The sequence below is a fragment of the Colletotrichum abscissum genome (genome assembly GCF_030869225.1).
Source record: "Colletotrichum abscissum strain IMI 504890 chromosome Unknown Scaffold_23.1, whole genome shotgun sequence".
Lineage (NCBI taxonomy): Eukaryota > Fungi > Ascomycota > Sordariomycetes > Glomerellales > Glomerellaceae > Colletotrichum > Colletotrichum abscissum.
In genome coordinates, this window is record NW_026850132.1 from 596,200 (window position 1) to 620,469 (window position 24,270).

General features: G+C 55.2%; 9 protein-coding genes across 9 annotated transcripts; 5 read left to right on the top strand and 4 right to left on the bottom strand.

Annotated features, from left to right (window-relative positions):
• Positions 1 to 1,716: 1,716 nt before the first annotated feature.
• On the top strand, positions 1,717 to 4,104 carry CABS01_09627 (uncharacterized protein; the record flags this gene model as incomplete). Its single annotated transcript, XM_060542984.1, has 3 exons — positions 1,717 to 1,925; positions 1,984 to 3,804; positions 3,861 to 4,104. The coding sequence occupies 3 exons, from the start codon at positions 1,717 to 1,719 to the stop codon at positions 4,102 to 4,104; spliced, it is 2,274 nt and encodes a 757-aa protein (XP_060400200.1).
• Positions 4,105 to 7,609: 3,505 nt separating this feature from the next.
• CABS01_09628 (uncharacterized protein) lies at positions 7,610 to 7,936 on the top strand (the record flags this gene model as incomplete). Its single annotated transcript, XM_060542985.1, has 1 exon — positions 7,610 to 7,936. The coding sequence occupies one exon, from the start codon at positions 7,610 to 7,612 to the stop codon at positions 7,934 to 7,936; it is 327 nt and encodes a 108-aa protein (XP_060400201.1).
• Positions 7,937 to 9,085: 1,149 nt separating this feature from the next.
• On the top strand, positions 9,086 to 9,871 carry CABS01_09629 (uncharacterized protein; the record flags this gene model as incomplete). Its single annotated transcript, XM_060542986.1, has 1 exon — positions 9,086 to 9,871. The coding sequence occupies one exon, from the start codon at positions 9,086 to 9,088 to the stop codon at positions 9,869 to 9,871; it is 786 nt and encodes a 261-aa protein (XP_060400202.1).
• A 793-nt stretch (positions 9,872 to 10,664) lies between these two features.
• Positions 10,665 to 11,915, top strand: CABS01_09630 (transmembrane alpha-helix domain-containing protein; the record flags this gene model as incomplete). Its single annotated transcript, XM_060542987.1, has 1 exon — positions 10,665 to 11,915. The coding sequence occupies one exon, from the start codon at positions 10,665 to 10,667 to the stop codon at positions 11,913 to 11,915; it is 1,251 nt and encodes a 416-aa protein (XP_060400203.1).
• Positions 11,916 to 12,630: 715 nt separating this feature from the next.
• On the bottom strand, positions 12,631 to 14,650 carry CABS01_09631 (carboxylesterase; the record flags this gene model as incomplete). The annotated part of the gene is made up of 3 exons (XM_060542988.1): positions 12,631 to 13,833; positions 13,954 to 14,228; positions 14,320 to 14,650. The coding sequence occupies 3 exons, from the start codon at positions 14,648 to 14,650 to the stop codon at positions 12,631 to 12,633; spliced, it is 1,809 nt and encodes a 602-aa protein (XP_060400204.1).
• A 755-nt stretch (positions 14,651 to 15,405) lies between these two features.
• Positions 15,406 to 17,662, bottom strand: CABS01_09632 (uncharacterized protein; the record flags this gene model as incomplete). The annotated part of the gene is made up of 2 exons (XM_060542989.1): positions 15,406 to 17,099; positions 17,149 to 17,662. The coding sequence occupies 2 exons, from the start codon at positions 17,660 to 17,662 to the stop codon at positions 15,406 to 15,408; spliced, it is 2,208 nt and encodes a 735-aa protein (XP_060400205.1).
• Positions 17,663 to 18,771: 1,109 nt separating this feature from the next.
• CABS01_09633 (DASH complex subunit Dad2) lies at positions 18,772 to 19,321 on the bottom strand (the record flags this gene model as incomplete). The annotated part of the gene is made up of 3 exons (XM_060542990.1): positions 18,772 to 18,938; positions 18,993 to 19,052; positions 19,108 to 19,321. The coding sequence occupies 3 exons, from the start codon at positions 19,319 to 19,321 to the stop codon at positions 18,772 to 18,774; spliced, it is 441 nt and encodes a 146-aa protein (XP_060400206.1).
• A 434-nt stretch (positions 19,322 to 19,755) lies between these two features.
• CABS01_09634 (shugoshin) lies at positions 19,756 to 22,101 on the top strand (the record flags this gene model as incomplete). The annotated part of the gene is made up of 3 exons (XM_060542991.1): positions 19,756 to 19,804; positions 19,861 to 20,305; positions 20,358 to 22,101. The coding sequence occupies 3 exons, from the start codon at positions 19,756 to 19,758 to the stop codon at positions 22,099 to 22,101; spliced, it is 2,238 nt and encodes a 745-aa protein (XP_060400207.1).
• Positions 22,102 to 22,468: 367 nt separating this feature from the next.
• CABS01_09635 (MJ0936 family phosphodiesterase) lies at positions 22,469 to 23,266 on the bottom strand (the record flags this gene model as incomplete). Its single annotated transcript, XM_060542992.1, has 3 exons — positions 22,469 to 22,600; positions 22,692 to 23,102; positions 23,198 to 23,266. The coding sequence occupies 3 exons, from the start codon at positions 23,264 to 23,266 to the stop codon at positions 22,469 to 22,471; spliced, it is 612 nt and encodes a 203-aa protein (XP_060400208.1).
• Between the last annotated feature and the right edge of the window lie 1,004 nt (positions 23,267 to 24,270).

Here is a 24,270-nt window from a genome sequence, read left to right on the forward strand (position 1 = left end):
ACGGTTGGGTGTGGACAGCGCGGGTAGGAAGCCAATGGCGCGAGTTGATAGTATTGATGGAGATGTGGTAGCGGCGGTATGCAGTGTTGCAGACCAGAATAGAACCAAATGGTAAGAGGAAGGCCGTCAGAAGCTAAATGGAGGTCCGAAGCGAATAATAATCATGCTGCCATACGAAAAAGCGATAGATACTCCTCCGTGTCCGTACGGATGAGAAGAAAGAGATGGAAGAAAACGAAGGAGAAGACGCAGAGGATTCGCGCTGCGTACACTAATCGTGCCGTGCTGCCCTCTGCGGGCTCGGACCAGGGGTGGTAAAAGTCGCGCCAGCCCCGGCTCATTTGAGGAAATTGCTTTTCATTCGCCCGTTTCCACAAAAAACGGTTCTTTCCAACCCCGGCCCATCACCCTGGGACTTTCCCAGGTTGACAGGCACCACCCCCCTTTTCATTGCGGATACGTACTGGGTAGTTTGTGTACGTACCGTGGGTACCGTCCGACCACAGTCCAGTGGTTCCTCCTCCTGAGTTTCTCACCCCCAATCTTTTTATTCGTTTTTCGTGTGCTACTGAACTTATTGAACTCCATTCGATCCAATGGTAGCACTCGCTCTCGTGTCTGGCGGTAGGACGGCGTGGGATGTCCACGATGGGTCTAGCTGTTGTCATCCCGGCCATCTTACAAGGTCCAGGCTCACGGTCATGGGTCAATATTCAAGGTTCTCTCTTTCTCTGGCCCTCCTCTCCATGGTGCACATACAAGTAAGGAGCCAGCAAGGAGCCGTCAGCAAAGGAGCAGAGGAGCAAAGGAACAGCAGTAAGAGTGAGCTGTCCAGGTCTAGGTCTAGGTCTAGGTACAGGTCCATGTACAGGTCCAGGTCAAGGCTGCGTGCAAGAGTCGTTGTCTCGTTGGTCCGTTGCTGCTCAATCTCCTCCTCCCCGTCCGCTCGTTGGCTCGTTTCGCTTCGCTTCGCTTGACCTGCAGCCTGTCGCTGCTTGCTGCTGTGGACTGTGGACTGTGGACTCAGGACTGTGGTGGCTCGTCTCCGTCTTCTTTCGCTCCCACTCTCGGATCTCCTTCTCGCCTCTCTTTTGCTCGCCCTCACCCCCAAAAGGGACTTACTCTCGTTCCTCTTTCCTTCCGTCCCTACTCCCCCCCATCGTCGGTCGTTACTCTGATCTTCCGAGGCCAGTGACATCCGCCGACTTTCCACTTTCCACAATCCTCTCTCTGCCTGCCAGCGGGCTCGTCACTCTTTTTAGGAACATCGTGGATTGTGTGAATGGATCACCGGATCTGACCGACCCGTCAAACTCACTCCAAAGTCGTTCTTTACTCAACACAACAAAACCCCAAACCCAGAATTCCACCGACCGAATATTTTCGGTGGTAGTCACTCTTTTTGTATACAGCATCCCGCCCAGGCGTTCGGAACCGTTCACTTCGCACGAGATTCGATTCAAAACCCGAATCCTTCGACCACTTGCTTTGGTGCCTTGACATTCAACCAATTGTCCCAACCATCCCCTCGAAATCCGTCCCGACTCCCCGATACGATCTTTAGTCCGGTAATGGTGGCATAGTGGTAATTTCAATCAGTGAAGGAAGGAGAAATTCTCGAGGTCAACCGTCGACCTCAAAGAGAGAACCGGTTATCAGTGGAGAGTTGCTTCAAGGTACCACGGTATCTTTCTGTCGAAACCGCCCAATTTCAAAATGGCTTCATTCAACGCCAATGGCTACGTGATGGCCTCCCGAATTCCCATCCGGGACGTCCAGCCGGTCAACAACGAGCGATCTGTCGCGCCCCTCCGAATCGTCTCTCGTATCATTGGAACTAGAGAAACCTGTACCGGCTCAGCCAGTCAGTGTGAGAAGCCAGTCGACCCTTCTACCCTCACATTGCCCATCACTCTTGGCGTCACGTAGGTCTTAACGAGTTCTCGAGTAGGGTACGTGTACGAATGTGCTGACTGTTCCTAGGATCCCCATCGTCGGCGCTTTGTGTTTGCTTTTCTACTTCCACCGAAGAAATGTCAAGAGGCAAAAACAGGAGGATGCGACTGATCCCAACCGAGGCCTGGATTTCGGACTTGGCGAGACCAGTTCTGATAAGGGTGGAAAAGGAAAGCGCAAGAGCATGATGTTCCGTGAGAAGGGAATGGGCCTCGACACGAAGCATCGTCAACTGTCTATGGACATGAACCTGGACAGCCCCTACCTTCTTCCCCCTGGTCTTCAGAGCTCGCGTGAGTCTCTGCACTCTCTCGCGAGAACCCTCCACAGCGAGGCAGACCCCTATCGGCCCGTGGCTGGGTACACCGGCAGCGATGTCGGTTCCATCCGATCGTACAAGCCCGATGGTGCTTCCGTTTACACCAAATCGACGAGCCGACGCGGTTCCGCCATGACTGGTCGCACCACGATGACCCAGAACACCTTGCCTCCTAGGCAAAACTCCCTCCCCAGGCCTCCTCCTGCGACGGCAGACCCCTTCGCCACGCCCAAGTCTAGGTCTGGCTCCCCCGCCCTCGAAATCATGACGACAAATTCTCCCGTCGTCTTGTCCCCCACCTCCCCGGTCATTCGAAGTCCGCTCATCGCTGAGCCTATTATTCCCAAGATCGAGACCATGCCGTACCCCGATGACAGAAACGGCGGTTCCCTTCCTCAGATTCCCGACGTCCCGGAACCTGCCCCTGTCGCTCAAAGGGGACTTCCCAGCAACCCTCGTCCATCCGCCAAGAACCCGTCCATTCCCGAAGTTCAAGAGCTGGATAGCACGCCGGCCGCAGCCCCCGTTGGCCTTGGTCTCGACGACATGAACTTCCCCGCCCAGAAGAATGCTGCTCCCTCAACACTCCCGACTATTGTGCCCGAGGAAACGAATGCTTACGACCGCGAAAGCTATTACGACTATGACTTTGAGGATAGAGGCCGATCTCAGAGACGCTCTGTGGATATGAACGACAACCGCATGTCACGTGCACTTGGTGTTCCGGGTCAGGACGCCAAGAGGCTTTCAGTTGGCTTCCGACCCCTGCCTCCTGATGAGGTGACTGAGTCCGAGGACCCTGAAGAGCGTGCCAACAGAATCAGATCATTCTACAAGGAGTACTTCGACCCCGACAACCCGCACGCTGGCCAAGCCCCGCCTCCCATGCCTCAAGGACCTCGCGGACCCCCCAGAGGACCTCCTCCTGGCGGCCCTCAATACTATGAGGACTACGACCCGAGCTACAACGGTGGTCCCGGCGGCGATGCCTACTTCGACCCTGAGAGCAACTCGTTCGTCATGCCCTACGCTCAGCCCGTCACTCGTCGTGCAATGACGCCACCACCCAGCGGCTCCCGCTTCCGTGGCCCGCCTCCTCCCCGGGCTATGCATGGTTCCATGGGCGGTCGCATGGCCAGCCCCGGCCCCGGTGGCAGACGTCCTCCTCCTCGTGCCGGCTCGGCCATGTCCAGCCGCCTTGGACCTTCTCGACCGGGATCCGACATGTCCAGCCAGTACACTCCTCGGCCTGGCTCTTCAGTGTCCAACAGGACCGCTGGAGGTAGACCCAAGCCCAAGGGACCTCCCCCTGCCGACTTGACTACCATGCCCAACCCGTCCAAGCTCAAGGATGACTCCTTCTCCATCCTGAACCCTCTCGACTTCGCTCCTCCCGAGACCTTCTCTTCCCGCGCCCGTGGCCGTTCCCAGAGTCCGGCGGGTGAGAGACGCCCTTACGCAGCGCCTTCAATTCCTGTCCATTCCCCATTGGTTAGCAGCTTCGAAGAGATGCCTGCCATGCCCAGCCCGTAAGTTATCCCTTTCAGACACTGGAAAGATGTAGAAGTCACTAACAGTTGGACAGTCACTTGCTGCGCAAATCCGGAACCTTCACTGGCCTCGACTTTGCTCCTCCCCGCAAGTTCAAGGACGGTGACAACATGAGCGATGCTGGTAGCATTCGTAGCAACCGTAGTGGTATCTCGGCTGTCCAACAGGCCGCTCTCCGCAGCGGTGCCGGCAGAGTCAGCCGCTTGCCCGGTGACACTGTTTTCACGCCAACGGCCCTCGATGACCAGCTCAAGCCGCAATGGGGCATGCGTCCTTAAACGGCGAACGACGTTTTTCTGCTTGTTGATATCATTACTTTGGCTTCCGCGTATTGATACGGCAGCGCCGAATCGACGGTCACGACTTTTGAGCCTATTCGCACGCACTGGGATTATCCATGTACATGAATTTGCGCGGACAAACAAAAAGAGGAGCCTTTCTACCCTTACCTTATGGGATTTGGAATTTTGCATAACGGTGTTATTTCTTCTCGTATTTAGTAGCGATATACTGCTAATGTCTTTTTGTGTTGAAACCCTTTTTCTGTTTCGCTGCGTGGAGTATTTGGGTCACGACAAATAGTTTTTATTTTTTAAACCGGCCCTCTCCCTCAGCCTCATTTGGCAACATGGCGGGAGGGTTTGCATATAGAAAAAGGGCTCCGGGACATTGCTACCGTATGCCAACCATCAACAACTAGATGATGAATACTACAGAAAGTATACTGAGATTTGTGTCCCGCCTTGTGTTGCAAAGTGATGGTTTTCTCTTCCTGTATATGTGGGCTGTAATACGCATGTATGGCCTAACTCGAGGCATAGGAAGCCCCGTGACTACCATGACTTACTTCCATGATACTACACTACATGAGTGCTCACAAAGACACCGGCATATCAAAGTCCGAGGGCCTCGAAGGGTAGACAAGGTTACAGGGTATCCGTACGCCGTACGGAGAACCCTCCCCAAAGGCATCGGTAGATCTGACGGCCTCCAATGCTCCGGCGGTCTGGAAATGATATAAGCCTAATCACATCGTGAATCGGCGGATGCTAGGACACAATCAGATAGGACACAGCCGCCGCCACAGCCCCCACGGTGCAAACGGAAAGTTTTGTCGCAAGATAGAGCAGATGCCCCGGCGCCGCTTGGTCGGGCATGCGCTGGCCGGGGTATCGATTACCAAGGCAAGTCTAGTCTTGTCTAGTCAGAGTCTGACTGCATCTCGGTTCCAAGCAGTTCGATAAGGAATCACGAGATGTTCGTCTTTCGAGAAGGATGAATGCTCCGTCAGTAAGCAACGTACTGTACAACTGCCGTGCTGCGTACGGTTGTTTTCCTCTTGGAGACGAGTCAGCAATCAATGACCATCCGCAGCCCGTTCCCCTCCCGATTTTTGCATGGAAAAGCCAGCCCTTTGGCGCGCATACGGACACGACACTTGGCGTGCTTCGAGAAAAGACGGGATGGCAATCAGATGCCCTTCGAAAGCATCCGGAAAGAGCTTAATGGTAAAGTTATTTTTACATCGGACACTTGGATGGCTTGTGTGGAGCGGGAAGGCTCACGCTTGACCCAAGCTTACAGTCAGTGGCGTTTGCTCGAAGGGAGGGCACCCGTAAGCCAATGGGTGGAGGGGCTGGGTTGCTTTCTAAAATGTGGCATTTGGGAGGGCATAGCCATACGTGTGGCGGTTTGGGAGACGAGACCAGAGCTCGGGTAGCGTGGCTCCATGGTGGAAGCCAATTGAGCGCCGTTAAGCTAACCAAGTGTCAATCGGACAGATGGAAAATAGAAACAGGAGACAAAGAACGATCCCTTGAAGGGGCTCTTGTAGAGGGCGATTTGCTGTCTAGGATTCCTGGTTGCTAATTCGATGAGCCAAAAGGTGTCGGCACGGATCTGGCAAACAACATCGAGAGACTTTGAGTCTATGCAGGCGTTGCGCTACACTCGCCTCGTGCCGAATGTACGTTTCCGGCGAGGTGGCGTGAGAAAGAGCACATCGAAGGTTCTTTCTGTCGGTGAGAGAGTCCCGGCAGCTCGACGGCGCACACGGTGACGTGACACTACACAGGCCAGACACGCATAGTCGACTGCATTAAGCCAATCCGACCTACGGGTACCGGCATCGCCATCATCGGACTTGGTCCGAAGAAAGTTGTGTAGGAACAATTGAATCTGGTCGGCGAGGGGTCTCGTCGTCGAATTGAGGACAAAAGCTGAAGTCCGGATGTTGGGATGAAGTGATCCTGAGACCCTTTTGCAAACTGCTTTCCAAGGACAGAGGCTGAGAGGTCGACGAAGTTTGGGTCAATGCTCCGTGAGTGTGGAGGGAAGTGAGGGGAACATGACGTTGGTTGCTGTAGATCTTTTGCTTTCAAGAGCCCTGCCCGAACCGAGGGCATATTGTTCCTGTTGTTATTATGCCAATACGCCATGAGATCTTGACATCCTGGGGCCAACCTTGACAATGTATCCCGGCTGAAGTTTGCGGATGCTGAGCCAGGGTTGGGCACAATGGACGTCATGTGGAGGTATATGTGCCATTGAAGTCATAATAGCAGGCCATTACGATGACAGAGCCCGCCATACTGGCTATTATGACCGATTGCATTCGGACTCAAACTGCCTGAATACTCGCGCAAAGAAAGAAGGCGAGCATTGTGGCAGCGTCGATTTGAAGCCAAGAGGCTCTGAGTTGTGACCTGCAGACAGGCAGCGGTGGACTTGTTTGATCCGGACACTGGACTATGCAACTTCGAGGCTTGTGTGACAAGCTTCCGGAGCGGTCTGGATGACAGAAGACTCTGACCACCAATGCTACAGAGAATTCAGGAGGGATGGAAACGTAACCTTTGGCCGAATAAGCTCGTGCCAACGGCATGGTGACGGAGAAACGACCGGTTGTTAGTCAGAAATGCGTTATCGAAGAAAGCAGCCCTTGAAGCATCAGCAATGTCATGCCAGCTACCCTTTGCCAAGCCAGCATTCGAGCCTTTGTCGACTAAAGGTTGTTGTCCAGCTTCAGCCGGAAGGTTCAAGCTCTCCTCCGACGTGTGCTGCCACGATGGTTGTTAGCCGCCACAGGGCCGGCCGGGTGTGTTTTGACCCGGCCGGCTTTCGTTCGATAATCGTCCTGCCGCGCTTCAACAGCTGGCTGAGATGCATTCTGGCAGTCTGGTGCTTGGTTAAGCAGGCCAAACCCCCGCCGATCTGACCAACAGAAGCGCGTAATTGACGCCATACGGCTACCTTTGTAGATCGATGGGATCGCACAACAGATCGAATGCGGTGCTCGCCGAGAAAAAGGCACCGGCTGAGGATCAGCAGCCTCTATTTTGGGGAATACGAACGGCTCCACAGGTGCCGAGAAGCCTGTATCCGTAGAGGGAGGCAAACGCTCAGGTCGGTAAAGGCTGAACCTGGTCGCTATAGAGAAGACGTAAGGGAGCCCAAGGTGGATATGAGCTTCAAAATAAACAAGTCATCAGTAGAGTCGGTGTGCTCGACAATAGCGGGTGGGTTGAATGGTGAGAGCCAAGAGATAACAGAGTCTCGGAGGCATGCATCGAAATTTGAACTTCAAAACTTGTGAGGATTGGTTGTTGGTGAATGTCGGTGACATTCCTGACCGGGCGTTGGCTTGTTTGAGACATCCCAACGTAGACTGAGACCAAGATACGTATTCGTGGACATGAGCCAACTGGCACTTGCCGACTTGTGACCCTTTGAGACTGTGTCCGCATGTTCGTACGGAGAAGATTGACCACCAGAAGGGTTGCGATGCGTTTCTTCGCTTCTTCTTCTTTGGAAGCAAATGATGCCATCTCGAGTGTTGCAGACGGTGGACCTGGCAGTCGGCGTGGTCTACCAGGAAGGTGCATGCTCGCTGGGCAGGGGAAATTAACCAGTTCTGGAGCCAACGACCGTCACTCTGGATACGAGAGGGAGCGAACGGGCCCTCCGGTGTCCCCAGCAAAGCGAAGCGAACTCGCGAATCCCGTTGATGAGGTCAACTTTCTCCACGGGCCCGAGGGAGAGGACTCCAGTCTCCAGGCGTCCAGAGTTCAAAGTCCAGAGCCAGGCACGGCCGGTGCAGGGACTGGTTGAAGGATGGCCTGCCGGGATGTTTTCGCACAGCAAGATACCATAGTGGAGGTTGACTGGATTTTGATTGCGGGCTGTCCGCCGTCTGAAGTATTTAGGTTTGAAAGTTGGCTAGAGTCTGCAAGATTGAGAAGAGAGAATAGATGAGGTGAAACCTGACCGACATGCCTTGCTTTGAGTTGCTTGCGTATCTACCTGGCGTGTCGCGTTTGAGGTGTCGTATTTTGCATTCATGTCTTTGGTTGAAAGGTGTCGAAGCCGCGACATCGGGAACGCACATCAGGGACATCAGGGACCATGTGCGGCTGCGTTGCGGCATACCTGACGGTTCTGACCTGAGGGCTAAGGCCGGTGGCCCGGGTGGGTTTGGAGGCAGCTGGTTGCTGGTCTTTCCCTCTTTGGCCCGTTTGGATCAGGAACAAGACTCGGCAGGCATTCGACGATATGAAAGGAAGCAGCCAACATTCCCGGACTGGAAGCATCCGCTGCCGCCTTCCGGGAGTACTCTCCATTCGTCCTTGGTGCTGTGATGTATGGCTAGCTCTAAGGAGCTCCAAGGGCTTTAGGCTTTTGTTCGTGCCAGGGGTCCCTCGAGGCTCGGGGAGTTTGTGGTCCCTGCGAGCCAGAGAGGGCAGCGGCTCAGCAATTCGCAATCTCAACGGGCATGTACCGCAGCAGTTGCGAAATGACTGAGACACGGGAGATGATGGACGGCAGAAGCCGCCTTGTTCCTCTCGAGCACGCGACAAGAGTTAGAACTTTGGGCAGAAGCTGTCAATTTTTCAAGACTCGAGACTCGGAGAACTCAACGGGGCTAAAATTGTCCCCTCTGCTGTCCGCATAGATAGGTATTCATATGGCTGAGCCCATTCATTGCAACGTGCCATGCATACCTCGCGCGAACTACGGAGTACAGATCGGCCCTTTCTACAAGGTACTTTGTCCTAGTCAGGTTCTCTCTAGGTCCGCTCCACTGGCAGATGCGTTAGTAGCATGGGGGAGATACTTATGTCCAGCGCAAGTTTTGTAGGAGAGATCATGTACTGTCTTGGCTGACCTGAGGCTGGTCGCAGCATAGCTCAGCGCCCTGCCACTGAAGCAGCGGCCCTAACTCCCGCTGAGCCACCCACCCGCACCTTAAGGCAACGGTGGATGGTCAGGTCAGTCTACCCAGTCAGGCCAGTACCACTGAGTTTCCTTTTTTGGTCTTCCATTTGCAGTCTGACTTTGACCTGCACTGGAGGCTGGCTTGCAGTATCCGTACATTGCAGCTTGGAGCTAGATGTTCGGACACGAGACAGGCACACGCCAGCAGGGTTGACGGTCGTGACTTCCAATGATTCCCTTGGACGTAAATGGCAGGGCGGGAGGGCTGTGAAGAAGGAGGAAGGGGAGGTCGGTCCACTTCACTTGGGCAGGCACGCTGCACGAAGAGGTGCTGGATTGCTCTTGCTCAAAACATACATATTTCCGCGCCTTCCTCTGCCGCTCCTTCGGAGCTGCCCTCCCCCCCTTCTGCCTCCCTCCCTTTCGCTGCCTTCCCGTCAATATCCTTCCACCCCCGTCCCCCCGGCCGTCCTTGCTCGTCAACCCCCTCCCCGGTCCTTCCTCTTTCACTTTCAATTGGCAGCGGCATCAGCATCAGTCCGCATCCTTCCAAGGAAATCGCGACCTTGCTCTCCTCCTCCTCCCTCCTCTTTCCCCTCTTCCCCATTTCTTCCTACTTTTCACCTTCCTCCTCTCGCTCTAACTCTTGCAAATTCTCTGCCCTGTCCTTTTGCTTTTTCCCACTTTCCTGTGACGCCGTCGCCAATCGATCCCACTTCGTCACTGAGGATCGACAATACTACAATACTCGCGCGGCACTACGGAATACGCCTTGGACGGATACTGCCCGCGACCAGGTACCGTCTCGTCTGTACGAACCAAGCGAAGTAGGGCCCTGCCAACCGCCGAACCCAACGCCGACCCGCGCAGTAGCCAGGAGACGGTCCGTCTTGGGAGCTCCCTCACAGGCACACAGGCACCACCTGAACCTGACTCAGCCACCCGCGCCAATTATCAACCGTTTGTCTTGTCTGAACACCCGTCGCTCCATCGCCGTTGTTACCGCCCAGACGCGACAAATACTTCCCACAATTTTCCAAAGAAACTCTTGACCAAGACTCCATCCTCGCCTTGACACCCCGACGCACCCGTCAATTGTGTGTCGCTTCGCCCTGAACTGAGGCCTCGAACCGCCGCCAGTTCCACGTGTATCGCCAAACTTGGCCTCTCACACGGCCTGGTTGAGAGTCGACGGCACTTCTAAATCGACTAAATCGACGAGTTGTTCATTGCAGAATCGCTTGTATTGAAACACCTCCCTTTCTCCGCCCTGCAAGCTACGTGTGAGCCAATCGCTCTCATTGGAGGTACGTTGTTCGACGCTGTGCTTCCCAGATTTTGCCGAGTGCACTACGGCATCTCTGCCGATCATCAATTTGCCTCCCAAGAAACCTGCTGCATCTGTTGTGTTAGTTGCGCACAAAATGATTGGGTCTTTGGCCTTGGTTGCCAATTGCCCAACTCGTCGTCCCATCTCAGCTCTTCCGTCGTCTTGTTTTGTTGAATACTCATCATCCCTTGTTCGGAGTCTGGCGATGCTATCAAAGCTGCTCCCTCACCAGTCGCTAATATGTCTTCACCACCTAGTCAACCGCCACAGATCTTGCTGAGACAAGAAAACACAATGTCGTCGAATGCTACGACCCCGGGCGGCGAGGCCACAACGGCTCCCGCCGCGACACCGGGCACTTCCGCACCCGCAGAGACGAGCGCCGCCGCCGTCACCACCACTCCTCCGGCAGAGACCTCCGCAGCAGCGGCTCCTACCACCGCGCAACAACCCACGACGCAGCAAACCTCCGCGGCAGCAGCACCAACCACGTCTCAAGCTCCGGCAGCGACGACTTCTGCGGCGGCTGCACCAACTACTCAGCAGCAGAACACGACTCCGACTACTCAAGCTGCCGAAAGTACTACCCAGCAACAACAAACTACCCTAGTCGCGACTACTGTCGTCATCACGCCGACCGAAGCGGGAGGTCAGACAAGCACCATCTTTACCGTCATCACTCAGACCAAGGGTGTCACGCAGACCGGAACTGCTGCCAGCTCATCTGCTTCCGCTACGGCATCAGGCGGCGCCATCAACTCCGGCGGTAATTCCAAGGGCGGTCTTGGTAACGGGGGCACTATCGCGGTTGCTGTTGTCGTACCCATCGCTGCTGTTGCCCTGCTCATCCTGGCTGGCCTGTACTTCTGGAGAAAGAGGAAGCAGCGTAAGGACGCCGAGGAGGAGCGACGAAAGGAGGTCGAGGACTATGCCTACAACCCGAACGCGGACCCCACAATCCCGTCCCTTGGCGATGGCGGCTCGTACGAAATGAAGGAAGATGCGGCCTCATCCGGATACCGTGGTTGGGGTTCTACCACTCTTGCCGGCTCCACCGGACGTAAGGCGTCCACGACCATGTCCGGAGGCAACACAGGTGCGGCATACTCGGATACAACTTCACCCAGCCATGGAGGAACTGACAACCGTTCAGGAGAGCCTTTGATCAACGACGGCTCGTACTCGCCTGATGGCGAAATTCTTGGCGCCATGGGCCCTTCGGCAGCTATGAACCGTGGAGGCGGTGTTCAACGTGGACCTTCCAATGCGTCATCTTCCTACAGCGCAGGGAACCACTCAGATACCTCTGACGGAATCGGCATGGCATACAGCGGCGGCGGCGGCAGCAACGGCAATGGCAATGGGAATGGTTACTACGATCAGTACGCCAACAACCCGTACTCTGACAGCCCTTACGCCAACCCGGCTACTGAGCTCCCCGGCCAACCGGTCATCCGCGACAACCCAGCTCGTCGCAACACTCGGATCGAGAACCCTTCGCACTATCCCCAACAGCAAAACGCTGGTATTTCCCAGAACTTCTAGACAAGGTCTGGTGTGTTACTCCAAAAGTTTTGTTTGTTGCTTATTAGTCTGCTGGGGTTCTGTTCCGAAGATACCCACCCTCCCCATCAGACCAACGATCTCGAAATCGAGAAACACATACGGCGTTACGGATTTACGGCACCATGCGACACGGTGGCATTTTATTGCCATGCGACGCTTCTCTTACTTTTAATATTGTTTACTCCGTTGCCTTGCCTGGCGTATTCCAAACGTAATGGCTCGCCCAATGCCACGGAGATCATAATCCACTTCGACGCACATGATTTATTCGTCACATACATAAACATCTTGGGGATTTATATCGACCCATGCTATCCACAGCGTGTTGCTCCAGTTTAATCTGTTGTACATTGCATGCCCATGAAGGGCGCGCACAGGCAACATGATTTGCTGACGTCTTTCCTGGGCAAAGCAACCAAGGGTACCTTGGCAGCAAGAAGCGAGCTTCCGCGCAAGTAAAGTTGGAGGATTCTAGTATAGTAGTAGGTAGTTAAAGAGTAGGATAGTCGACATCTCTAAGATTTCGAAACACAGTCTCATATAGACACGTATGAATGAATATTCCTTTGTCAATCTACTCTTGCATTCATATCGCTTCATCGTGCCGTTTCACTATAAGCCATCTAAGCGCGGAGTCTGTACCTGGTAACACGAATTTTTCCACTAACAATCGACTCGTCTATAACAGATTCTCCTACAACTTGGACCCCTCCTCTTCAACAACACCCATACCCTCGCTCAGCCCAACCCGATCCCACCAGAACCGGAACTGCCTCACCTCGGCCTCGGTCAGCGTTCGCACGCGCGCCACGGTGCCCCGGCACCGCTGGCCCAGACGGCCCATGAGCTCGTCGTTGCCCTCGCCAAAGACGAGGATCTTGCCCCTCGTCTCGGTGGGGTCGTCTGCCGGTCGCGGGATGTAGTCGTCCGCGGCGGTGTCGCCAAAGGGGGAGATGAAGGGGGGCCAGGAGACGCCGTTTGGGGTTGGGCCCGGGCTGTCATGGCTGGTATCGACGGCGTTGGGGTCAGAGGTCGTGGCGAAGGAGGACCAGTGGGCGTGCATTGCGTCCGAGACGGCGAGCAGACCGGGCGTCTTGTGCGGGGTGAGGATGTTCGTGTCGTGTGTTGCCGCGGGGACGTGGTCGCCGTGGTTCGCGGCGGCGAGGTCGGCGTGTGCGGCGTACTCGTATACCCAGACCGGTGCCGCGCCAGCATCCCCGGCCGACTTCTTCTTGGAGGCAAAGTGCGCCGAGTGGAGGAGCGGTGCAATGTACCCGTAGTGCCCGTAGGCCTGCGCCAGCCGCCGGAACTGGGCGCCGTGAGAGGCCGTCGGAGGAGGCGGGTACGTCGACGGCGGCGGGTACAGCGTCTCCAGGGTCGCGAGGTCCGCGGCGGAGAGGGCGGGGATGAGGGCGGAGAAGAAGTCTGAGAGGGCTGTTGGGGAGGAGGCTGTTGCGGGCACGAACATTGTGCCTTCGGAGGTGTTGAAGCCTGTTAGGAGGGGCGGGAGGGGAGGGAGGAGTGTGGGTGAAGTCCAGGTTTTGATTGGGGCGAGGGGGATTATGCTACTGCTGCTGCTGTCGTTGTCGTTGTTGCTGCTGCTGGTTTCCTCGATGGATGGTTGAAAGGGCCATTGGACCGAGGGGGCACACTCTGACCAGGTAGCCAGCGAGGCCTGAAGGATTTTTTCAAGGGGCAGGGCGCGAAGGGCTGGTAAAATCTCGTCTGGCGTCGATGAGAGTCTAGAGAGGCCTGCGTGGGTTAGGAAGCGGGTGAATTGTGCTTCGTGGCGGGGGTGCGTGGCCGCGAGGACGGAGCGGGCTGTCGGGGCGCCGGATTCGAGGATGGCGCGGTGGAAGAGGCGGCGCGAGGGCGGGGAGAGGAGGTGGTGGCCGAGCTGTGTGCTTGCGTGTTAGCACTCCAGTTGACTCTCCCTTTCATGACTACTTCATCCTAGGGGAAGAGTGGAATAGAAATAGAGAGATGGAAGATGGCTGTGAAGGAGGTGTGAACATACCGAATGCGCCCCGGCGCTGAAGCCCATGACCGTGACATCCCCCTCATCTCCGCCAAACCTGCCAATGTTGCGCTGCACCCACTCGAGCAGCGCCCTCTGGTCCATCAACCCCAGATTCGCGATGACTTCCCCGGCAGCAACACCACACGGGAGGAACCCCAGCGGCCCAAGACGATAATTGAAGCTCACGGCAACCACATCGCGCTTCGAAAACGAAACAAACGCCGCGAGGTTCCTTTCCCCTCCCCTTCCGAAGTTGAAGGCCCCGCCATGCGCTACATTCGACTGCTGTCAGTACATACATACGTTGTACTTCAAACAGCCGCACCGCAACCATCGGCTGGAAAGGGGGAAACTTTGACTTACTATACACCAAAACCGGGACCTTCTTCCCTTCCACCACTGCCCCCGCCGGACGAAATACGTTAGCGTTCAAACACCCCTCTTCATCCGCTGGGTACGTCGGGTCCGCGGTGGGACACACGGGTCCGTACTCGGCCGCATCAAACGAGTCCCCAGAGTGGCCCGGCTCCTCCGGCCGACGAAGACGCTGGCACTTCGCATACGGCACACCGAGGAACGCCTCCACATCGCGCGGGAACTCTGGTTCAGAGAGCGTGGTGCCGACGAAAGCTCCTTGATCCAGACGGACCGTCGGCCGCTGGTCTCGGGATGGGGTTGAGGCTGCGGGGCTCATGTTCTAATGGCGTTTTTCGCGGTAAAGTACCAAAAATTAGGTTGTGAAGAATTGATGCCGAGATGTGTTCGATTGCTGGCTTGCTTTTGTCTTCCGTCGAATCTACCAATCCTGAAATTGCTTGTATGTCGATGTAATGAAAGGTTAAAGAGGAGCGACCCATCCGCTGGACCCAACGGGATGTCGTTGGCGTGCTCCGCTAGCGCCGGCACGCTAGCCGGCCGTGCGGTCCCGCCGTTGTCTCCATACCCCGGGTTACACTCTAACCTCTACAACGCGGTGTCTTGTTCATTGACGAATACCCGCCTGACGGTTCTCACAAATCAAACGTTCTCATCTCTGCAGTAGGCGGTAAATGCTCCCACGGACTACTTGTACGATCATTGATCTGAAAATAGCATTGTTGATCTATAAGTGCTCACATACAGTACCCAAACAAGTGTCTTCAGAGTTGTACTCATGGGTTAAGAGCGATTCATTTTCAGCAACCAACGGGCCTAGTCAAACTATAAACAAGGACAGCAATCGACATATCGATGCTAAACCATAAGCAAGTTCTAAAACTGAACATCAAAACTCCTATACGGCACGTGTCTATGTGTCAACCTTGCCAGCTGAACAGTCGATACCGTTGCCCCAGACTCCACGCATCTCCATCAGCACAGGCGCCAGGCTCCATACACTGGTCGAATAATTTACAAAAGAAGGGCCAAATCATGCTAAACAGGGTCTCAAAAATCCTCACGTCGGGCCCATCATACTGTCTGGCCTGCCGCGGCAGCCAGGACAGCGAGCTTGCTGCGTTGTTGCTTTTCGCGCCACTCTCGGCTCGCTTGTCTAGAGCGTTCCGCAGCTTGCTCGCGGGCCATCTTAGCGTTCCACTCGCGTTCGCGGCGCTCTCGCTCCTTGTCTTGGGTATAGGAGTTGTCACGGTGGAAGACCTCACGGCCCTTAACCTTTTGCTGCTCAATCTCCTCAACAGATAGCGCGCTTCGCTTGCCGCTCATGCTACCCGTAGATGTAGATGTAGCACGGCTAAGCTGGGTCTCTGTACCTGACTGTGAGGTACCTCTGCCGCGAGTCTGTGGCGACCTCGTCGAACTCGTTCTCGCAAGGGTACGAGGAGTGCCCATGATTGATGAGCGCTTCGACGGGCTTTCCATGTCGCTGGCCTCGGATCCCTTGTTCTGGCGAGCTCGACTAGCCACGGTCTCTCGAGGTTGCGTAGCCGTTCCCAGCCTTGCCTTGATAGGACTCGCCTTGAACTCGCGACGCCTTCGCTCATCCTCTTCTTGCTGTTTGAGACGAGCTTCTCGCTCCTCCCTCTTGCGCCTGGAAATTGCCTCGCCGGGCAGCTCAAAGTTAGGCTTGGTCGGGGCCTTGAGAGATCTAGTTCGCTGAGGGACTGCCGCAGCGGCCTTCTCCTGGGCCTGTTGAGCCAGGCGAGCGTCGCGCCTCGCCTTGATATCGCGAGCGGTGGCCTCACCTGGCAGCTCAAAAGAGGGTTTGGTAGGAGCCCTCGTGGATTTGGCAGGCGGTTTGGGCGGTAGAAGGCTGGTTGGACGAGGCACAGGAGGCCTTGTAGTAGGTGCTTTTCCAGGGGATCCCTTTGGGATATCGCTGTCAAAATTGACAGACTTTCTCTGGTTTGCGCGTACCTGTGACGATCTTTTGGCTGCGGCGCCAACAGATTGAGTGCGGTTCAACGTGGGGGCGGGCCGCCTAATAGGTGATTCCCTTGTGGGAGCTGTCGTAGTAGACTCATCCACCACAGATTGAATCCGTCGAGACTTGCTTGGTGTCGCCAAGCGGGTGTTAATGGCCTCCAATTCCTCCTCGAGTTTATCGATGGCTTCCACTGAGTCCTCAATTCGAGATCTTGAACTGGTCGAGGTTGACCTAGATGGAGTGCGGGGAACGTCCTCCGTTGGGGCTATGCTCTCATCCGTAGACGAGAAGGAAACTACTCTGTCCTTGGGGTGGTCCACGTAGTCCAGAGATGACTCCTTGGAGTGGATTTGTTCGACGACGGACACGTCGATGGCAGATTTCGTCACGGGGCTTTCGTACCCTGCAGGCGCTGGAGAGGCAAGCCGAACAAGCGGTTCAGCAATAGCCATCTTGTCGTCGTTTCCTGACGATGAATGCGACGCACTCCGAGATGATTCGTCAAATATCAGAGGTGTTGCTAGAAGTTTGAAAGCATTAGCCGGTTTTCGCTGACTGCATAGACTTTCCTCAGCGCGGTCGGTGTGGACTAAGACGTTGCAGCCATAGTCGAGCGTGACGTCTTCTCGTCTACTGGTCGCATTGTTGCGCCTAGTCGGGCCGTCTGGGTCCGGAATCGAAAGTACATAGTCATACTGACCTGACCTGTGCCGTGCGATGGACTTCTGTATGTTAGGATCTGTGTTAAGATGTTGCTGTTCAAGACCAATTGCGCGCAGGACTAATATGGTTAGTTGAAAGACCACATGGCAGCAATCGGATGAGCGAACCTTCAGAACAGAAGTTGGACCCGTTGGCTTCAAATGAATCCGACGTTTGGCGAGGGGAAGTCGGTACGGCAGCACGTGTTTCAGTTGATGATGGGATACCCTCGTCTTGTTTGGTCTCTTGAGGCAAGTTGGCAAGGACTGGTCCTTGCGTAGTGCTAGTCACACTTGAGTTTCCGTCACAGATTTCGACTTCTTCCCTGATGTGTTGAAGGGTTGGGAAGATCTTGGAGTCAATAGAAGATCGAGTGCGGCGTCGCACAGGTTGCAGCAGTGATCTGTCGGCACGGTTCTTCTTAGGACTGTAAATATGTAATTCCTTGAGTTTGTCGGTTAAAGCGTCGATGAATTCCGGCGTTCTTTGGCGACTGTTAGTGTCACAATCTTCGAGAGCAGCAACGTTGTTGAAGGTGTGAGGGCCGTTTGCGTCAGAAGAAGCATGAGTGCCGGGACCAGAGGTGTCTTCGAGGATGCCGAAGCCGTGGCCCACGGTGTTGGATCGAGGGAGGCGACCCATTATGCTCGACAATCTCCGATTCCGACCTGAACCCAGACAAGGAACCACTGACCCCAGACAAATTGAAAGACAAATGGGCCGGAATACGTGGGAGACAGTGGGCTGTCTGGGATTGGCGAGCAATTTCGCTTGAGACCAGCTGGGGTACGTGTAATATGGCGGGGTTATTGGCTGGAACACTACTTCGTAGACGGCACTCTCTGTAGGTATTGGCCGTAAGATTCTGGTTCAAGACCGAGTGTGGAGGACAAGGCTGAAAGTGTCCAAAAAGAAGAGCTCTTTGAATATGATGGGCTAAAGTGCTTGTTGTTTTGGGATGGAAGCGGAATAGAAGCAAGACAAACAGCGTGATGTAGAAGAGAAGAACTTCTAGCCTGACAGCCACCAAGATGGCGGGAAATTGGCTTCAATTTGATCTTTCCCCTACTTGTCAGTTTCCTCCCAATAAAACCACCAACCAACAGCGAATGAGCACAAGCGTGGTAGGCTCGATAGATCCCCTCTCTCCCGAGTTCTGAGAACCAGCTTGCCAAGGGCCTCCGGGTAGTCACGGGGGTGAGGCACCTCCCGTTTCGTTGCGTCTACTCCGTGTCACTGGCAACGGCTAACGGGTGAGACGGGTGAGAGAGCCCAGATTGGGATGACTAAGAGACGCGTTGAGACTCCAAGTCGCGTCCTTCCCGTCCATTTGGGTGTCTGGGACCCCGCACCTCACTTGTTAGTGTTTGTTGACTTGGAGTGGAGCTTCCCTGCCCAATCCAGCGCCGACATCAAACTGCCGGAAGAAGACGCTAAGAGGTGTAGCTTTCCGTCCAACACTTGGGCATGCCACAAAGTGGTAGCTGCCGACAACGGTTCCAACGTGAGCGAACTTCCCAAGGCTACCTTAGATTTTCTTCCGTGTGGTTATGGCCCATTGGCCAATGGTTGCTTCCCCTCCATGTGCATCTACCATGTTGTGAAGGCACCTCGTGAAGCCTGGTCGTGCATGCTGCAGCACACGCGCCGACGTGGTCAGCGACCAAAGGTACTTCCGATTTGAAAGCTGCCGCTTCATATAAGGAATGTTTTTCTTTTCGGGCCAAAGACCCGTCGCTCGTGAACTCTTATCATGGCGTACCCATACTACTCTCTGCATTCTCTGCTGCGTTTTCGGCCTGCGCCTGAAGCGTTGGAGCGTGTTCTGTCGGAATGCGAACCAGTGTCTGCGGCAGAGACATGTTGGGTTCCTCCGATTCCAACGTTTCTTCTTGCGGAGGTGGCTTGGCAAGTTGGGCTGCAAATTCCGTGTCAGTTACTGTCATGTGCGTCGCATGCAGCTCGAACCTACCGGATGCCATATTGATAGCGCGTAGGACGTTATGCCAGTTGCTGATTACCATAGCAATCGCTTTCATCCGTCAGCTTGGATACTCATTATGGGTCCATCGACGGGTCGTGCTGACCTTCTGTGCCATCAGAAAGCGTTGACAATTTCTGCTCCAGTGCTTCCATCTGGCCTGCGACGGCAGCACTGAGATCGCGCAAATCCTTCAAGTGCTCCAGCTCTGCCTTCTTTTCTGCGATGCGCGCTACCAGCATGGGTGACGGGCCCGCGGAAGCGTTTTGCGACCCCGCGCCCGGGAGTCGAGTCGAGAGTGATCGAGTCGGGAAGGACATGTCTGGAGGTGGCAGATGAGTCTATCGCTTGACATTCGTAAGAAGTTCGTTGCGCGTCGGGTTCGAGTTGGGAAAGGCTCAAAAGTGTGGCGGGGTAATGAATCAAACAGGGCTGAAAGCGTTCTGCAGGTCAGAGAAATCGTCAAAGGTTCGGTGAGAGTGAGCACATGAAAAAGGATGCGGCAGGCGGTGGAGAGCTGGACCCGTCCAATTGCGCCCCCAGCAACCCCCTCTTCCCTGCACCATTGATGGCACTAGACCCAATTAGGTCGAGTGTAAATAAATGACACTTCGGTAAATTTTCGCCCTCCTCCCGACCCCATCGTCACTGTCCCAGCCACCTTCCTGTCATGCTTCGCTGATCTGACTCTTCCATTCCTCACGTTTTGGTCTCATCGCGCGTTGGCTTTTTGTTCACTACTCCAGAATGCACCATGGCCCGACTAAACGAACCCCCCGTATCTACAGATAGCATCGACACGCGTATGTTTACTTTCCTGTCTTCACTTCATCTCATCGACTAACTTGTGTTTATTTAGTACGCAGGAAGCTATTGCGCCAAAACAGAGACCTTGCCAGAGCAAACGCCGTTCACTTGAATCGCATCCACAACCTCGAAGCAGATTATTCTCGTTCCCTGTCAGAAAACCTCCAGCTGAATGGCCGAATTATTGAGCTGGAGAAGGAGCTCGAAGATAGCAATGCTCGGAGGATAGCAGACCATGCCCTGGACATCAGATCCAGACTCGAATCCCAGTTGATGGACTGCATGTCGCTCCTTTCCAATCTCGGCCAAGAACCTCCCACGAAAAGACACGCGAGCCCTCGAGGCAGACGGATTTCCAGAGCAAGTCTGCCGCGTGGCAGCCCTCCCCAGAGACGGCCGCCACGCGAGCCAGTAAAGGACACAGAGGCTCGAGCGCTGCAAGAGGGCCGCCTACCGCCTATCACAGAGAACAAATCGTATCCAAGGGCAACACTTGAGTAAGTCGGCCGTGATGCCTGTCGTCGAATTTGTGGTGCTAATGTGACAAAGCCGTGACCAAATCCTCGCTCTGTGCTCAGAAGCCGCCGATACGACAGATGCAACAGACAACGCCGATACCACTGATTCCCCCGAACTTGGTCCTCCACCAATGTCACGATTCGTCGATGCAGACTCCGTTGACATCGGATCCCCTCGTCAACCCCTGAGTGCCACAGAGCCGCAGGCAGCCACAAACAGCTCGCCGGTAAAATCACCATCACCAGCGCCAGTAGTAGCTCCAGCACCCGTATCCCGAACGACACAGAAGCCCGAGAGAAATGTCATTGTGCGGCCCGATCCTGCGACCAAGACGGAAGACGCCAGACCCGATGCCAAGCACCCACCCAAGGAGACTCCCATCTTGCCCCCCGTGCTTCCGATTGTCGTCAAAGCTGGATCAAAGAGAAAGCATAGCATGGGAGACGACCTTGCCAAAGTCACAAAACCTCCCATCCAACCATCGAAGTCAAAAGAATTCGAGCAGCGCCCGCTTGAGGCACGCGAGCAACCTAGCGGACAGACGCTGAAAGAGCTCGCCAACAGACGCCGTGAGGCTAGAGAACGAATGTCGGCACCAGTCAACTCGAGAAAGCCATTGTCGGCCAAGAGCACGAATGACGACATGGCTTCGCCTGTGAAGAGCTTCAAAGACGCAGCGAATGACTCTAAGGTCGCCCCTGAAAAGCCGAAGCCGCGCGCCGCAAGCCAGAGGGCTGCGCAGAAGATTAGAGAAGCCGAGGCCGAATCCAGACCCGAGCCTGAGCCAGTCGAAGTTGTCATTGCCACAGTGCCATCACCAGCACCCACTGTCGACGTTCTGCCGAGTACAGAAACGGTACCCATCGAAGCTGCTCTCCTATCACCAGCATCCCCTGAGCCAGCGTCTAGAATGAGCCTGCCGAGTGTTCGGGATACGCCGCCGCCAAACGACATCTCTTCCCAGGGCGAAACTTCACGGCCAAGTAGGAGGGCGCGCGCTTCGGTCAGCTACGCAGAACCGAACCTGCGTGACAAGATGCGACGCCCTACGAAGGAACTTTATGACGCCGTTACTGGTCAGACGAGGTACCTTCAGCGTAGTGGCAGCGCCAGTTCAGATCCATCTGCATCGGATGCGGCACCAACAACCAAACGCGAATCTAGTGACGATGCTACGTGGCAACAGATTGCGGCTGCTGCTTCGCCGTCTGTAATCAGCCGGCAAGGTCAGAAGAGCCCCCACGAGCCCATCGACAAACCGATGTCGCCGGAACGACTTCTCGCCGTGGCTAAACCACTTCGTAAGAAACGGTCGTCCGCCATGATGTCGGGCTCGATCAGTGAGGGCGAAGGACAGAGGCCTTTCCAACAAAAGGCTAGCAGCTCGACTGCCCCAGAGAAGACACCCAGCCGCCAATCGACATTATCGCCCGAGAGGGAGGCTGATCCCTATGAGTTCCCCGCCTCAACACCGGCTAGCGACACGTTTCGGGTTGTCGATACAAAGGACCTCACTTTGCCAGCGCGACAGTCCAAATCATCAAGACGGGCGTCGTCTACAACGAGGGACGACTTCAGAGGGGAGGGGGCAGAAGTGAGCCAGCGACCCAAGTCCGGTGGGCCCAGAAAGAGAGCGTCGATGGTCTTGCCCAAAAGAAATCGCGCAGAAGCAGAATGTGTCGAAGATAGCAGCTTCGAGAGTGTGGAGAGCAGCAGCGACTTTCAGGAAACAAATTCCAAAGTGTCGATGCGGAGAAGGAGCATGATGTTGTAATGACCACCACTTGATGACACTGACGGCTAGCACTGGTGTTTTTTTTGGAGTTGGATACGTTGTCAAATACCATTCTCCTTGTTTTGTCTAAGTTTCTGGGTAGGTCCGGAGAAGGGCCACTGCCGTCTGGATACCAAGGGAGACGCACGCGATTGGGTTTATTGTGCATATAGGGGAGCATAGCGAGCTTGACGCCCCGAATAATGGCTGGCTGAAACTTATATTATTATCATGATCATCATTTGCCTACGTTCCTGTGGTCTTGAATCATGATAACCAGTCGATGATGGCTGGATCTTCCACTTTTTCTTGCAAATGTCCACGTCCTCGATTAAACGCCTTCTCCTGTCGTCATTGCGCCATTGATTCATGCTGCTGCCGATGGTTCCACAGGCTTCGTGTATGTCACCTTTTCTACAGCAACATTCTCGTTGCCTTTGTCGTCTTTCCGTAGTTGGTATACGTAGAGAGTAAGAGAAATCCCTTGCACCTGGACTGGCTGTCAGCAAAACGAGTACGACATATGCTTATTCCCTACTAGATGGCATCCGAGCCGGCCAGCTTGGGGCAATGAATTGGATGCTACTCACGTCCATCAAACAGAAGCTGGGGACGGGCTCCTCCCCGTCCTTGCCCCAGCCCGCGGTGAAGGCGCCCGTGGCGCTGCCTGGGTTGACGAAGAACTTGTCCATGTACTCAAAGGCGTCGAACTTGTGGGTGCCGCCCCAGCAGAGGACGTCGACGTCGAGCTTGTTGGCCTCGGCGAGGAGGAGGTCGGGCTCGTTGGAGACGAGGGTGAAGCCCTCGAGGAAGCCGATGCGCAGGGAGCCGTGGGTGACGACCTGGGTGAGGGGCAGGCTGGTGGCCTCGACGTCGAAGCGGCCCTTTACGATCTTGAGGTCCGGGGCGATGGTGCGGAGGTACTCGTACGTGTGCTTGTCTGTCAAGTTGCCCAGGCAGAGGGTCTGGCCGATCTTTCCTGGGGCGAGGAGCTTCTTGAACTGTTGTTTGGGTGTTGTGTGTTAGCTTGCTGAAGCTGTTGTGGGGAGGGGGGAGGGGAGAGGGGAGCCGGGCCAAGCGGGGAGAAGGTGTGTACCTTTGGGGGGATATCGAGGGCGCGATCTGGGATGTGGAGGTCGCCAATAACTAGAATTAAGAACGCCATGTTGACGGGGGAGGTGAAGGTGGTGATTGATAAGAGCGCCGGGGATTCGGGAGCTGCCTGCTGTGAGACCTAGAGTTGCGCGGCCGATTCGAAGGTCCGCGGGCCGGGGCGGTTCCGGCTGAGGGTGTCGATGGATCGCTGAAACGATGCGACGATGGTCTATGTGGCTCTGGTAACCAGGTATCGAATTGGCCGTCTCTTGATCTGACGTAGTGATCCTCGATAAGGTAGCTTCGCTGTGTCGGCTCGGTGTATGTAGCTCATGATGCACCGCCGCTGCGACCGCTTTCCCACCTCAGCCTCAGTTGCAACGGTCAAAGTGGGGCTGATTATGGAGGGCAAGCCACAATCTCAAGTGGGAGATTCCACAGAAGTGTGGCTCGGCAAGCCTGTTCCAAACTTGGGAAAGCGCCGATGTCGTCCGGTGCCGTCCCCCGAACTCAGGAGGGACGGGAGCTCCTCTTCAGCATGGCTCATGCCATCCAGTCAATGTTATTCGTAATTGCTGAGGTGCTCTCAACGTCTCTAGTTTGAACTCGGAGCTCTCCACTCTCCGACGCCAGGACACCGGTAAGAGACACGGCACTCTCCTGACTCGGACTTGAATGCCGAGTTTACTCCTTGTCTTCCCTTTCCCTCAGGCTTCTCTTGCTTGACTTTCACACGCGAAAGTCGACTGTCCGTCTCTCCACGCTCATTGCCTAGTGTGCTCCAGAAAAGCCCCCCAAAGAACCAAAGCACCAAAGCCCAGCCACTTTTAGAGGCGGGGACACATCAGCCAGACAGACAACAGCATTGCGTCTTACAGAATAAAAAAAAAATCCAAGGCAAGGATTACTCTATGGCATTGCGTACACTGTTTGCTTTTTATTCACCAAAGGTAGTCTAAACAAGGGGTTCTCAAAAGACTTCGGCCCCGGTATCCGCTCCTTTAAAGTCGTTCTCGGCCTCCTCTTCCTAGACTTGTACTCCCCGCGACGGGACTGATCCGAGCAAAATCGTAA